The following is a 14,840-nucleotide window of genomic DNA, read 5'->3' as shown; positions in this document are numbered from 1 at the left end:
ATAGAATCTGCTCCATCATGATTAAATGTAGTTAGTTGATTCATACATAGAATCTGCTCCATCATGATTAAATGTAGTTAGTTGATTCATACATAGAATCTGCTCCATCATGATTAAATGTAGTTAGTTGATTCATACATAGAATCTGCTCCATCATGATTAAATGTAGTTAGTTGATTCATACATAGAATCTGCTCCATCATGATTAAATGTAGTTAGTTGATTCATACATAGAATCTGCTCCATCATGATTAAATGTAGTTAGTTGATTCATACATAGAATCTGCCCCATCATGATTAAATGTAGTCAGTTGATTCATACATAGAATCTACTCTATCATGATTAAATGTAGTCAGTTGATTCATACATAGAATCTGCTCTATAATGATTAAATGTAGTCAGTTGATTCATACATAGAATCTGCTCTATAATGATTAAATGTAGTTAGAGCACCAATCTTACAGGCAGGTACAGTGCAGAAGAGTACTGTAGAGTAGGGTACAGTACAGTACAATAGAGTAGGGTACAGTACAGTTGAGTACAGTAGAGTAGGGTACATTACATCAGAGGACAGTAGAGTAGGGTACAGGACAGTAGATTACAGTAGAGTAGGGTACAGTACAGTTGAGTACAGTAGAGTACAGTAGTATATAGTAGTAATGTTTTGGTCAAATAGATGGCAATGTTTGGGGTCTTGGAGGGTTGGAACCTCCCAGTTCTATACTATACATCTCAATACTCTACACTTTTTCCTGAATTGTGCACTTGTCCACTACCCACATGGTAGTCCTCTGATTGACAGTTCAGTAGAGTACAGTACAATAGAGTAGGGTACAGTACAGTCAGTACAGTAGAGTACAGTCGAGCAGGGGACAGTAAAGTAGAGTACAGCAGAGTAGGATCCAGTACAGTAGAGTACTGTCCAGCCTGACAGTAGAGCAGGGGACAGTACAGTAGGTACAGTAGAACAGGGGACAGTAAAGCAGAGTACAGCAGAGTAGGGTACAGTACAGTAGAGTACTGTCTCTCCAGAGTACAGTAGAGCAGGGGACAGTACAGTAGAGTACTGTAGAGTAGGGTACAGTAGAGTAGGGTACAGTACAATAGAGTAGGGTACAGTTCATTAGAGCAGGGTACAATACAGTAGAGTAGTATATAGTAGTAGTAGCAGTGTTTTGGTCAAATAGATGTCAATGTTTGGTGTCTTTGAGGGTTGGAACCCCCCTGTTGTCTATACATCTCAATACTCTACTCTTTTTCCTAAAGTGTCCACTACCCACATGGTGGTCCTCTGTAACACAGATGGTAGATTATGGCACATGCAACATTAACATGTAGATGTGCTGCCCATGTTGTAACAGACACCATAATGGCACAGATACAAAGATGAAACCTCTATATAAATGCTTTCCTTTATGTTCAAACATGAAGTTTATGAGTCAGTGTTTGGGACAGACTCCTCTCAATAGAAATAGGTGTATAAACAATGACTCTGTACTATACTAAATTAACATGTTTGTTATTGCTTAATTTTTTAACAGAACAACAGAACATGTTTCACTGTCCCAATCATTTTAGAGCTCATTGTAACTAAGAATTCTGGCACACAGACCCTGATTGACTCAATATAAATAGTCAGCAACATCAATAAAGCACAACAAAGTAACTCACCTTTTACAGAATCTGCTCTATCATGATTAAATGTAGTTAGAGCACCAATCTTTCCAACCTATGATCACCACACTTCTTTAATGAAATAAGTCTTTGTTTTTCTATCATATCTATGAATACTGACACACAGATCATGCTTGACTTAATATAAATAGTGTCTGTATGACACTACTCACCATTGACAGTGATAGTGACAGGGTCACTGATGGATGAAGAAGTGGGTCTGGACTCTCTCTCTCCCTGACACCAGTAGGGACCCTCATTCACTGTTGATCCATTGATGGTGAGAGTGTCTCCTGTTATAGTGTGTCTGCCAGACTGGGATACTACATTATCATTCCTGTCTTTGTACCACTGATAGTTCCAGATACTGTCAGACTCTACTGAACACGTCAGAGTAACTGTCTCTCCAGGGAACACAGGATTTGGTTCTACAGTCAGTGTAGCTTTGGGCAGAGCTACAGAAACACAAAACATACATTTTTAAAACAACTAAACAGCATCCTTAAAATGGTGCCCAAATTCAAGTGGTTATAAGAATGGAGGCACAGATGTGAATGAGAGATAAGATGACGTACGTGTCACTGTCAGTCTGACTGCATCACTCCATTTAGAATCCTGCTGCTGATGTGAACCCAGACATCTGTAGTCACCACTGTCGGAAATCTTAGCAGCACTGACCTCATGTTCATTCCTCTTACTGGAGGAGTCAGAATGACCAATCTTGCGCCATGTGTATTTCCAGTCAGTGACTCCTCCCCCCTGTATGACACATCTGAGAGTGACAGACTCTCCACTGAATATCTGGGAGCTGTTGGGGTGTATGGTCAGAACAGCCTTTGCCACTCCTGCACAAAATCAAACCAGCATGATACACATGTTATTTCGAGACACTAAAAACTGTAAATATGTCCAGCCAAAAACAACTTTAAAAATCACAAATAAAGAAATAGGATGAATCATTAAGAGATGGAGGCTTGATGAAGTGAACAAATATCTACCATCATCATCTTCACAGTGTCCAGAGTTGATGTGTGTATTCAGCACTACAACAAAGAAAGTCACATTGCACCAATATTAGCTCTAAATAAATAACAACATGCCATATTCATGTTACTGATCACCACATACTTTATACTTCCTGTACTTTATTTTAAAGGTGCAATCTGAAATTTACACAAAGATTTTAGCCCTTTTAAATGAATAATAGCCATTCATTCTGAAAGAGTATGACTTTTAATTGCCTCATTAGGAAAAAACATGTGATTCCACATCAAATCAAATGTTTTGGAACACTACCCATATCAAATCAAATTGTATTTGTCCATAGCACCGAATACAAAAGGTGTAGTAGACCTTACAGTGAAATGCTTACTTACAAACCCTTAACCAACAATCCAGTTCAAGATAGAGTTAAAAAAATATTTACTCAATAAACTAAAGTAATAAAGAGTCAAATTAAAAGAACAGGCACCACACTGCCAGGTCTCTGACCTCCTCCCTATACGCTTTGCCTATTTGATGGTTCGTCTGAGGGCATAGTGAGATTTCTTATAAGTGTCCGGATTAGTGAACCGCTTCATGAAAGCTGCAGCTCTAGTCTTTACTCAGTGTGGATGTTCCAGGTAATCCATGTCTTCAAGTTGGGATATGTACGTACTGTCACTGTGGGGACGACGTCGTCGATGCACTTATTGATGAAAATGGTGACTGAGGTGGTATACTCCTCAATGTCATTGGTCATCTGACCACTTCTGTATTGAGCAAGTCACTGGTACTTCCTGCTTTAGTTTTTGCATATAAGCAGGAGTCGGGAGGATAGAATTATTGTCAGATTTGTCAAATGGAGGGCGAGGGATGGAGTAAAGGTGGTCTAGAGTTTTTTTCCCTCTGGTTGCACATTCAACATGCTGGTAGATATTTGGTAAAACTGATTTAAGTTTGCCTGCATTAAAGTCCCCGGCCACTAGGTGCACTGCTTCTGGATGCACATTGTCTTGTTTGCTTATGTCCTTATACAGCTCGTTGAGTATGGTCTTAGTGCCAGCATCGGTTTGTGGTGGCTACGAATGATATAGATGAGAACTCTCTTGGTAGATAGTGTGGTCTACAGATTATCATGAGGTACTCTACCTCAGGTGAGCAAAACCTCAAGACTTCTTTAATATTAGAAATCGTGCACCAGCTGTAATTTACAAACGGACACACACCCCTGCCTCTCGTCCTACCAGACATAGCTTCTCTGTCCTGCCAATCCTCACATATGCATTCCTCTTCTTCAGGTGGTTGAGAGCTGTGTATGTACTACTGACCCATTGCACTCAATTCCATCATTATGAAATACTTTGAGGGGCTTGTCAAAGACTACATCACATGCTCCCTCCCCGACACACACAAACCTCTCCATTTCTCCTACTGCCCTGACAGATCCACGGACAGCACAATTGCCATTTCACTGCAAGCAGCCCTCACACACCCGGACAAGAGGATTGCATATCTGAGGATGCTGTTCATTGACTACAGCTCGGCCATCAATATCATAGTGCCCTCTAAGCTCACCAGAAAACTCACAGGACTGAACTCTTCCTTATGCAACTGGGTCCTGGACTTCCTGACGGGCAGCCCTCAGGTGGTGAAGATACGCAACATTACCTCATCAACACGGATTCTCAACACAGGGGCCCCACAAGGGTGCATCCTTGGTCATCTGCTGTACTCCCTGTATACCCACGACTGCATGGCCTCAACCAGTTCCAACTCCATCATCAAGTTCACTGGCGACACAACAGTAGTAGGCCTGATTACCAACAGCGGCGAGACGCCATACACGGAGGAGGTAGGCACTCTGCAGGTGTGGTGCCAGGTAAACAACCACTCCCTCACCTTCAGCAAAATAAAGGAGCTGATTGTGGAACTCAGGAGGAACCAGGTTGGACACGCCCCCATCCTCATCAATGGGGTTGCCGTGGAGATGGTCAAAAACTTAAAGCTCCTTGGTGTACATATGTTAGAGGAGCTGAAATGGTCAAACCACACAGACACCGTGGTGAGAAGGGCTCGACAGCAACTCTTTTGCCTCAGGAGGCTGATGAAATTCGGCCTTTTCCCAAGGGGCCTCACAGTATTACAGCCTAGTATGTCAACTGCATCACAGCCTGATACCGACAATTACCCTGCCCACACCTTAATGGACATTTGTATTTTTCATTGTCACAGTTGTAAATATGTATTTTTTATGTTTTTATTATTGTTTCATTTACACCTGAACTGTTAGATCTCAGAGTTTAAGTATTTCACTGTACACTGCTATTACATCTGACCTTATGCATGTGACTAAATAAACAACTAATCTAAATGCAACATGTCCTCACAAGCATTTCGCCAAACTCGCAATAACATCTGCTAAATATGTGTATGTGACCAATAAAATGTGATTTGATTGAAACAATCTCTTGGTTCATGGCATTCCAATCTTCCACGGCACCGTTTGTGTGTCAATAACTGATTTCACCTGTATTCCTAAACGTTGAACTTTACTGTAAATCTCAGCTTTGTTTAAACTACACTCAATAAAACCTATTATATTTATCATAGTTATTCAGGAGTAACATTAAAACAGAATAATATGCCCCACCAACATTAGACAACTATACAGAAAACCTTTAAATTACTGAATCCAGGAAATTAAATCAATGATGACAGAATAGTCAGATTAACTGAGAACTAAAATAGCATTGCAGATGGCATTATTTTTCAAAGTGCGTAGATGTATACGAACAATTAATCTGTGGGGGACTTCTGAGAATGCGACTGTACAGACTTTAGTGCAGCAGAAAGATCAGCGTACCCCAAATGTAGAGGTTCTGAGTTTCAAATCCCAGGTGGGGTCATATTGAAGTGATAATGTCAAATGTACAGCATGTCACACACCTTAAAACTCATACACCATTTAATTACATCCCTTGCAAAAAAGACACAGGTGAAATGTGCGCTTTCACATTAAAATTGCATTTTCACATGTGAAATAGCTGTTTTCACATGTTACACTGACATTTTCACATGTGAAAACAAGAGACGTGAGGTAAATCTTGAAAACATATGTTCACATGTATTAAATTCATATTATCACCACCTTTTCACGAGAGAAGAATTACGTTTCCACCTCACATGTGAATTGCAACAATTTCACGTGTGAAAAACTTTCACCCGAGAAAATCTAACTCTGTAGAATTGTATTTTCACTTGAAAAAATTGTACATTTGAACATTTTAATTTGCGGTTTTAGTTGTGAAAATGTTATCACGTTTAGTTTCATGGTATCACATTGAAATTCTGTAACCATTTATTTCACAAGATCATGTTTTAATGTGCTAAAATATTTGTAGTTTAATGACATGTGTAGTTTATCACATGTCACTTTACATGTTGTCACTTTACATGTTGTCACCTACAGTACCAGCAGCAAACCACCCTTCATCCCACTGCTGGCTTTCCTCTGAAGCTAAGCAGGGACGGGCTTATTCTGTCTCTGGATGGGAGACTGCTGGAAGTGGTGTTGGAGGGTCAGTAGGGGCCACTCTTCTCTCTGGTCTAAGGATATCCCAGGGCAGTATAGGTGACATTTCCCTACTTAGTGTTCTGTCTTTTTGATAGGAAGTTAAATGGTTGTCCTGACTCTCTGTGGTTATTAAAAATCCCATGTCACTTATTGTAAGACTAGGGATGTTAACCCTGGTGTCATGGCAACATTCCCAACCTGGCCCCCTTCCATCACAGCCACCTAATCATCCCCCTCATTACTAATTGGCATAATACAGTGTCTTCAGAAAGTATTCACACCCCTTGACTTTTTACACATGTTGTTGTGTTACAGCCTGAATTTCAAATGTATTAGATTGAGATGCTTTGCCACTGGCCTACACACAATTACCCATAGTTATTTACAAATGAAAAGCAGACATTTCAGTATTCAATAAGTATTCAACCCCTTTGTTATGGCAAGCCTAAATAAGTTCAGAAGTGAATTGTGCTTAACAAGTCACATAATACGTTGCATGGACTCACTGTTTGCAATGATAGTGTTTAAAATGATTTTTAAATTTCTTCCTCATCTCTGTACCCCACACAGACTATTAGTTCTAAGGCCCCTCAGTTGAGAAGTGAATTTCGAACACAGATTCAACCACAAGACCAGGTTTTCCAATATCTCTTAAAGAGGGGCACCTATTGGTAGATGGGACAATTTTTTAAAAGGCAGACTTGAATATCCATTTGAACATGGTGAAATTGGTAATTACACTTTGGATGGCGTATCAATACACCCAGTCACTAGAAAGAAACAGGTGTCCTTCCTCACTAACTTGCCAGAGAGGAAGGAAACTACTCAGGGATTTCAACATGAGGCCAATGGTGACTTTTTAAAATTAAAGTTAAATGGATGTGATAGGAGAAAACTGAGGATCGATCAACAACATTGTAGCTACTCCACAATATTAACCTAATTGACAGAGTGAAAAGAAGGAAGCCTGTACAGAATACAAATATTCCACAACATGCATCCTGTTTGCAACAACATACTAAAGTAATTCCGCAAAAAATGTGGCAAAGCAATACTGTTTTTTTGTGCTGAATACAGAGTCTTATGGTTGGAGCAAATACAATACATGTAAGGGATTTCCTCCTCTTCTTCTTCCGAAGAGGAGAGGCGAGAAGGATCGGAGGACCAATATGCAGCGTGGTTAAAGTTCATGGTTCTTTAAATCAGAGAAACTTTACATGAACAGAATACAAAACAAGAACCGTGAAAACCCAAAAACAGTCCCGTGTGGCACAAACACTAACACAGGAGACAACCACCCACAAAATACCCAAAGAATATGGCTGCCTAAATATGGTTCCCAATCAGAAACAACGATAAACACCCGCCTCTGATTGAGAACCACTCTAGGCAACCATAGACTTACCTAGACAACTACACTGAACACAACCCCATTAATCTAATAAACCCCTAGACAAGACGAACACAATAAATCACCCATGTCACACCCTGGCCTAACCAAAATAATAAAGAAAACACAGATAACTAAGGCCAGGGCGTGACAATACATTAATAATGAGTACCCCTCTTCATATTTTCAAGTGGGGACTGCATCATGTTATGGGTATGCTTGCAATCGAGGACTGGGGAATTTTTCAGGATAAAAAATAGAGTTAAGCACAGGCAAAATCCTAGAGAAAAACTGGTTGTCTGCTTTCCACCAGACCAAGGACATGAATTCACCTTTCAGCAAGACAGTAACCTAAAACACAAGGCCAAATCTACATTGGAGTTGCTTACCACGAGGATAGTCAATGTTCTTGAGTGGCTGAGATAAAGTTTTCACTTTACTTGAAAATCTATGGCAAGACCTAAATATGGTTGTCTAGCAATGATCAACAACCAATTTGACAGAGCTTGGATCATTTTAAAAAGAGTAATCGCCAAATATTGCACAGTCCATGTGTGGAAAGCTCTTAGACTTACCCAGGAAAACTCACAGCTGTAATCGCTATCAAAGTTGATTCTATAAAGTAATGACTCAGGGGTGTGAATAATTATGTAAGATATTTCTGTATTTCATTTTCAATAGACTTGCAAACATTTCTAAAAACATGTTTTCACTTTGTCATTATGGGTATTGTGTGTAGATGGGTGAGAAAAATAAACAATTTAATACATGTTGAATTCAGGCTGTAACACAACAAAATGTGAAATTAGTCAAGGGGTATGAATACTTTCTGAAGGCACTCTCTCCTCACCTCTCCACCTAATAGCTGATGTGTGGTGAGAGTTCTGACACATAAATGGTTGTCTTGCATCATCCAGGTGGGTGCAACACATTGCTGGTGGAAGAGGTGAGTTTCCCCCTACTATGTAAAGTAGCTTTGAGTACCTCAGTTGGTTAAAAAGCGCTATATAAATTCAAAATATAACACATAATATACTGTTATTTTATGACAATGTTTGTTAAGAATATCAGTGTAAACAAATATTGTACATGAATGAATTCCCCTAGCAACATTCCTCAGCTGTATACCACAGCAAGTGACAGGGTGGCCATTTTGTGGCAGTTTCAATTACGGACTGCAGCTTTAAAAGGCCAGAGACTTACCATGTCCTGCAATCCCATTTTGGTATAATTTACTAATAAGCATTTGCACTGTTTTATCAATAAGGAATAAAACCAAAAAGCTGAATCATGAAACTGTCTTAATTTACATGATTGTCTTATTCATTTTTTCCATCAAAGGTTTAGTAAATCAGGTAATTAGTGTTCATACACAAACACACTCACTCAGTACTTACAGAGTAACACACAGATCAAGGTGGACTCCATTCTGTCCTGCTGGAACTCTGAACTACAGTTCTTCTGACAAACCCCTCTACTTCCTATATGATGACAGATCGATTAGTTCACGTCTCTTTACCGTCACACAGAGAAATAGAGAGAGAGAAGCTTTCTACAGAAATGTACAAAGACTGAGACAAAAAAAGAGTAACGGTTAAAGCCGTGTTTATTTTTTGACAAACTTCTGCTTATGGCTCCATTGCCTCACTGGTTCCTTCCTCATTATTGGAAGAAAGGAGGATGGAATGAGAATAGAGACCTGAGATGAGTTGAGAGCTTGTGGTTTGATATAAGAATGTGGAGACGTTTGTTACATTTGCATAGATAGCTAGATAGTTAGATGGATAGATCAACCAGTTGCAGCCACCCCTCCCTTCACACACACACACACACACACACACACACAGCTGTTTAGTAGTAACATATGTTTTAATTTGTTTGTTTATGTGATCAGTCTAGTTGATCATGAATTGTGCACGTGTGTGTGTATGGTTTGTGTGTGTGTGGTTTGTGTGTATGTGTGTGTGGTCTGTGTGTATGTGGGTGTGTGTGTGGTTTGTGTGTATGTGTGTGGTCTGTGTGTATGTGGGTGTGTGTGTGTGTGTGGTTTGTGTGTATGTGTGTGGTCTGTGTGTATGTGGGTGTGTGATGTGTGTATGTGGTTTGTGTGTCCTGCATGTACTGTATGTGCGTGTGTACATCAGGAGGAGCTGTGGGGAGTTCATTACAACAGACCAGAGAGGTGTTTCAAAGCTGTGACTAGGTTTCCAGGATAAAGTGTTAAGTTTAATTTTCATTCATTTGGTGTAGCCAGGTAAACATATGGGGTTTCTTATTGCCCCCTTCAGGGACAGGCCTGTAACTACACATTCTAGTGGATCACAATATTGACACTAATATGGTCGTTGGTCACATAGCAACAGCATAAGCCCTCAGTCTACTGGGTCTGCCATCTTATTCCTTCCTCTCTCTATCTCATCATAATAGTACAGACATGGAACACTTCTGTATGGGACGGCAGGGTAGCCTAGTGGTTAGAGCGTTGGATTAGTAACCGAGAGGTTGCAAGTTTGAATCCCCGAGCTGACAAGGTACAAATCTGTCGTTCTTCCCCTGAACAGGCAGTTAACCCACTGTTCCTAGGCCATCATTGAAAATAAGAATTTGTTCTTAACTGACAAGCCTAGTAAAATAAAGGTAAAACATATATATATATATCAGTAGAAGTCAATCTGAATGTGGTTTACAACATAACTTCTCCATTTTGAGTTCCATGGTGGAACACTCATCTGGCCCCTATAACACCTACTGAAAACATTTCACAAAAGACTTGAATGTTGAAAACTGATTCCTGCTGGTTTCTTTTTGTAAAATACTTAGACAGTATTTCTAAATTAATATAAGACAAAAGTGGAGTTTAAAGGTAGACTCGGCGATTTAACGTAGATGTAGAAAGTAAACTGCATAGTGGTTCAATTTCCACAACAACTAAGAACGTTGAAGCATGAGGCTCAACTTACCCGCTGTTTTGGTCAGGTGACTACCAGAGTGTGAACATGAAATGAACCCGTGCATATGTGCAGATACTGTGTGTGACTGTGTGAGAATGAAGTCTTGCATTTCGCTAATCTCAACATCTACGGTGCTACTCGTGGTAACATAATTTCTACCTTTGATATAAAAATAAGCATTATGTAAATATACACAGTACCGTTCAAAAGTTTGGGGTCACTTAGAAATGTCCTTGTTTTTGAAAGAAAACCACATTTTTTGTCCATTAAAATGACATCAAATTGATCAGAAATACAGTGTAGACATTGTTAATGTAGTAAATTACTATTGTAGCTGGAAACGGCAGATCTACATAGGCGTACAGAGGCTCATTATCAGCAACCATTACTCCTGTGTTCCAATGGCGCAATGTGTTAGCTAATCCAAGTTTATCATTTTGACAGGCTAATTGATCATTAGAAAACCCCTTTGCAAGTATGTTAGCACAGCTGAAAACTGTTGTTCTTATTAAAGAAGCAATAAAACTGGCCTTTTTTTTTGTTTGACTAGTTGAGTATCTGGATCATCAGCATTTGTGGGTTTGATTACAGGCTCAAATGGGCCAGAAACAAAGACCTTTCTTCTGAAACTTGTCAGTCTATTCTTGTTCTGAGAAATGAAGGCTATTCCATGTGAGAAATTGCCAAGAAACTGAAAATCTCGTACAACGCTGTGTACTACTCCCTTCACAGAACAGCGCAAACTGGCTCCAACCAGAATAGAAAGAGGAGTGAGTTCAGAGTTCCTCTGTCCAGTGTCTGTGTTATTTTTCCCATCTTAATATTTTCTTTTTACTGGCCAGTCTGAGATATGGCTTTTTCTTTGCAACTCTGCCTAGAAGGCCAACATTGCAGAGTCACATCTTCACTGTTGACATTGAGACTGGTGTTTTGCAGGTACTATTTAATGAAGCTGCCAGTTGAACACCTGTAAGGCATACGTTTGTGTACTACTAGTGTGTGTGTGTCTGTCTGTGTGTGTATGCACACTTGCATGCACATGTGATTGCGTGAGTGTTTATGGGATTTGAATGAGTGAGTATGTGTGATGTTGAGGGCCTTCTTCCTCTTCTGGTCTCCACTCTTTAATTCGTTTTCAAACATACGTTTACAATACAACATTTAATAATTTTGGGAGATGGGGGGAGGGGGGGGGGGTGGAGATTATATTTCAATAAGAATATGTAACAGAAGAAGGCTGAATACACTGAGTGTATAAAACATGACGACCACTTGCTCTTTCCATGACGTAGAATAACCTAATCCAGGTGAACGCTATGATCAATTATTGATGTAAATTGTTAAATCCACTTCATTCAGTGTAGATGAAGGGTAGGAGACAGGTTAAAGAAGGATTTTTACACCTTGAGACAATTGAGGCATGGATTGTGTATGTGTGCCATTCAGAGGCTGAATTGACAAGACAAAATATTTGAACTTCGGAATGGTATTAAGTGACAGGCGCACCGGTTTGTGTCAAGAACTGCAACGCTGCTGGGTTTTTCCACGCTCAAAATGTTCACGTGTGTATCAACAATGGTCCACCACCCAAAAGACATCCAGTCAACTTTTAAAACATGTGGGAAGCATTAGAGTCAACATGGGCCAGCATCCCTGTTTAACCCTTTTGACACCTTGCAAGACCCCCATATGTATAAACATATTATAATAATATCTTAAAACATTGAATTTGCTCTTTACTACTGTAGCCCATAGAAATGCAATGAATAACACTTTCATGAATGCCAAAAAAGACAGTCCAAGAACAAATCATAACGAATAAGGTTTTGAAGTGTATGTCCTACCGTTTATCTAGGACACATATTTATCCCCGTTTTTGCCACAAAACTACCTCCATACTTTCATTAGTTTTTATAGGTTAACCTTCAGACGAGTCCCGTGACACTTCTGGGGGTCATAGAGCAAGACAGAGAACACCATTGTGTTCTTGATAGTCTCCCATTTCCATAGTGGGGTCACATTAGTTTGTAGGCCAAACTGTGAAGACGGTACAGACAGACGTTGGCACATCGGTGGTACAGCCGTTTTCGTGAGAAGATCGATTTCCGTGATGTCTCCTGGCCTGAGAAACAGCGCTGTCCCTCTGCCACTTTCCACCACCGATACGGAAGGTCGACATAAGCGGATTGAGACATAACCCATAATAAAAAACAGATATCTCTATCTTAAACTGAGAGACTTTATAGGGATTTTTTATTATGTAAATTAGAAAGACTCAAGGAATATTGTTAATATTAATATTGTTAACTGGCTATAATGATGATTTACTGGGCTATAGGGAAGAGAAGACAGTATCTTGTAACTTTCAGTCAATTTCCTTTTGAATATATTCCATAGGGCCTCAACAATGGTTCTCCACAGAGAATCCTATTTTGAAAGATATGTGTAGTATTAGGGCAATACTGTAGACAGGCAGAGCATCAACCTGTTACATTAAGTTTATGGCCAAAGTATTTCCTAATTTCTCATGACAATATGTCAGTTTTCTTCAGATATGTTGAATTAGAATATTAGATATTGTATATTTCGGTTAGTGACCCTAACAGTTAATAGTGATTTGCATGTTGGGACTGTCAAGGGACTGTAACCTAGTAGAGCTCAAAGGAAATAATGCGGAGATAGTGGATTGTTAGAGAGGAACTAGAGTGATATCTTTCTAATAGAATGTTGATATAGTGGATTGTTAGTGTAACGGCTTTCTTGTGGAGAAGGAGAGTTGGACCAAAATGCAGCGTGATGATGATTCATGATATTTTAATGAAGGAAAAAACTATACATGAAGAAACTACAAAATAATGAAATGTGAAAACCGAAACAGCCCTATCTGGTGCAAACACAAAGACAGGAACAATCACCCACAAAACACTCAAAGAATATGGCTGCCTAAATATGGTTCCCAATCAGAGACAACGATACACACCTGCCTCTGATTGAGAACCACTCCAGACAGCCATAGACTTTGCTAGATAACCCCACTAAGCCACACACCCAACACCCACACAAACCCCAAGACAAAACACACCAGGGTGTGACAGTTAGAGAGGAACCTTTCTATGTCACACCCTGGCCTGACCAAATAAATTGAAGACAAACACATTTCTAATATATTAGTGGATTGTTAGAGAGGAACTAGACTTTCAGGGTGTGACAGTTGCTACATTTCTAATAGAATGAGGAACTAGAGTGATATCTTTCTAATAGAATGTTGATATAGTGGATTGTTAAAGAGGAACTAGAATGCTACATTTCTAATAGAATGTTGATATAGTGGATTGTTAGAGAGGAACTAGAGTGATATCTTTCTAATAGAATGTTGATATAGTGGATTGTTAAAGAGGAACTAGAATGCTACATTTCTAATAGAATGTTGAAATAGTAAATTGTGAGAGAGGAACTATACTGAACAAACATATAAATGCAACATGCAACAATTTAAAAGGTTTAACTGAGATACAGTTCCTATGAGGAAATCAGTCAATTGAAATCAATTCATTAGGCTCTAATCTATGGATTTCATATGACTGGGAATACAGATATGCATCTGTTGGTCACAGATACCAAAAAAATGGGCCTCACAATGGGCCTCAGGAACTCGGTACGGTATTTTTATTCATTCAAATTGCCAATCGATAAAATGCAATTTTGTTCGTTGTCCGTAGCGTATGACTGCCCAAACCGTAACTCCACCCCCATCATGGGGCACTCTGTTCACAACATTGACATCAGCAAACTGCTCGCCAACACGACACCATACACATGGCCGGTTGGACAGACTGCAAAATTCTCTAAAACGACGTTGGAGGCGGCTTATGGTAGAGAAATTAACATTTAATTATCTGGCAACAGCTCTAGTGGACATTCCTGCAGTCAGAATGCCAACTGCATGCTCCCTCAACTTTAGACATCTATGGCACTTTAGAGTGGCCTTTTATTGTCATCAGCACGAGGTGCACCTGTGTAATGAGGCCCTCTTTGCCCAGATGAAAGGGAATCTAACAGGTGAGAATATCAATGATGCAGAGATCTTCACCATGATCAACCCCTTATATAAATGTTGGAGAGAATCCATCATATAAATCATTAAGATGCAGTTTATCAATGGGGGACTGGCTCAGATTAAAATACTGCAGTTTCACTGTAATAGACCATATTTTATTTTAATAGGACTATGGTTAGATAATAGGTCATTCTAGATAGGACAAGGTTTAC

General features: G+C 39.5%; 1 protein-coding gene across 15 annotated transcripts in view; it reads right to left on the bottom strand.

The window, feature by feature from the left end:
• The window catches only part of LOC115137934 (basement membrane-specific heparan sulfate proteoglycan core protein-like), an 83,076-nt gene extending 73,864 nt beyond the window's left edge, over nt 1–9,212 (bottom strand). For 12 of the 15 annotated variants that reach the window (XM_065025365.1, XM_065025363.1, XM_065025362.1 and 9 more), the window contains exons 1-4: nt 9,018–9,211; nt 2,674–2,718; nt 2,251–2,520; nt 1,849–2,130 (exon numbers count right to left, since the gene is read on the bottom strand). In XM_065025365.1, coding sequence (XP_064881437.1) covers nt 1,849–2,130; nt 2,251–2,520; nt 2,674–2,718; nt 9,018–9,048 — 628 coding nt within the window. In that variant the 5' untranslated portion in view covers nt 9,049–9,211. Of the gene's footprint in view, nt 1–1,848; nt 2,131–2,250; nt 2,521–2,673; nt 2,719–9,017 lie in introns of all 15 variants that reach the window. The other 3 variants (XM_065025367.1, XM_065025371.1, XM_065025375.1) reach the window with 2 other exon arrangements.
• Between the last annotated feature and the right edge of the window lie 5,628 nt (nt 9,213–14,840).

Source organism: Oncorhynchus nerka, linkage group LG12 (assembly GCF_034236695.1).
Source record: "Oncorhynchus nerka isolate Pitt River linkage group LG12, Oner_Uvic_2.0, whole genome shotgun sequence".
Lineage (NCBI taxonomy): Eukaryota > Metazoa > Chordata > Actinopteri > Salmoniformes > Salmonidae > Oncorhynchus > Oncorhynchus nerka.
The sequence above is the reverse complement of the archived record's forward strand: the minus strand, read 5'-3'. Positions and strand labels throughout refer to the sequence as shown.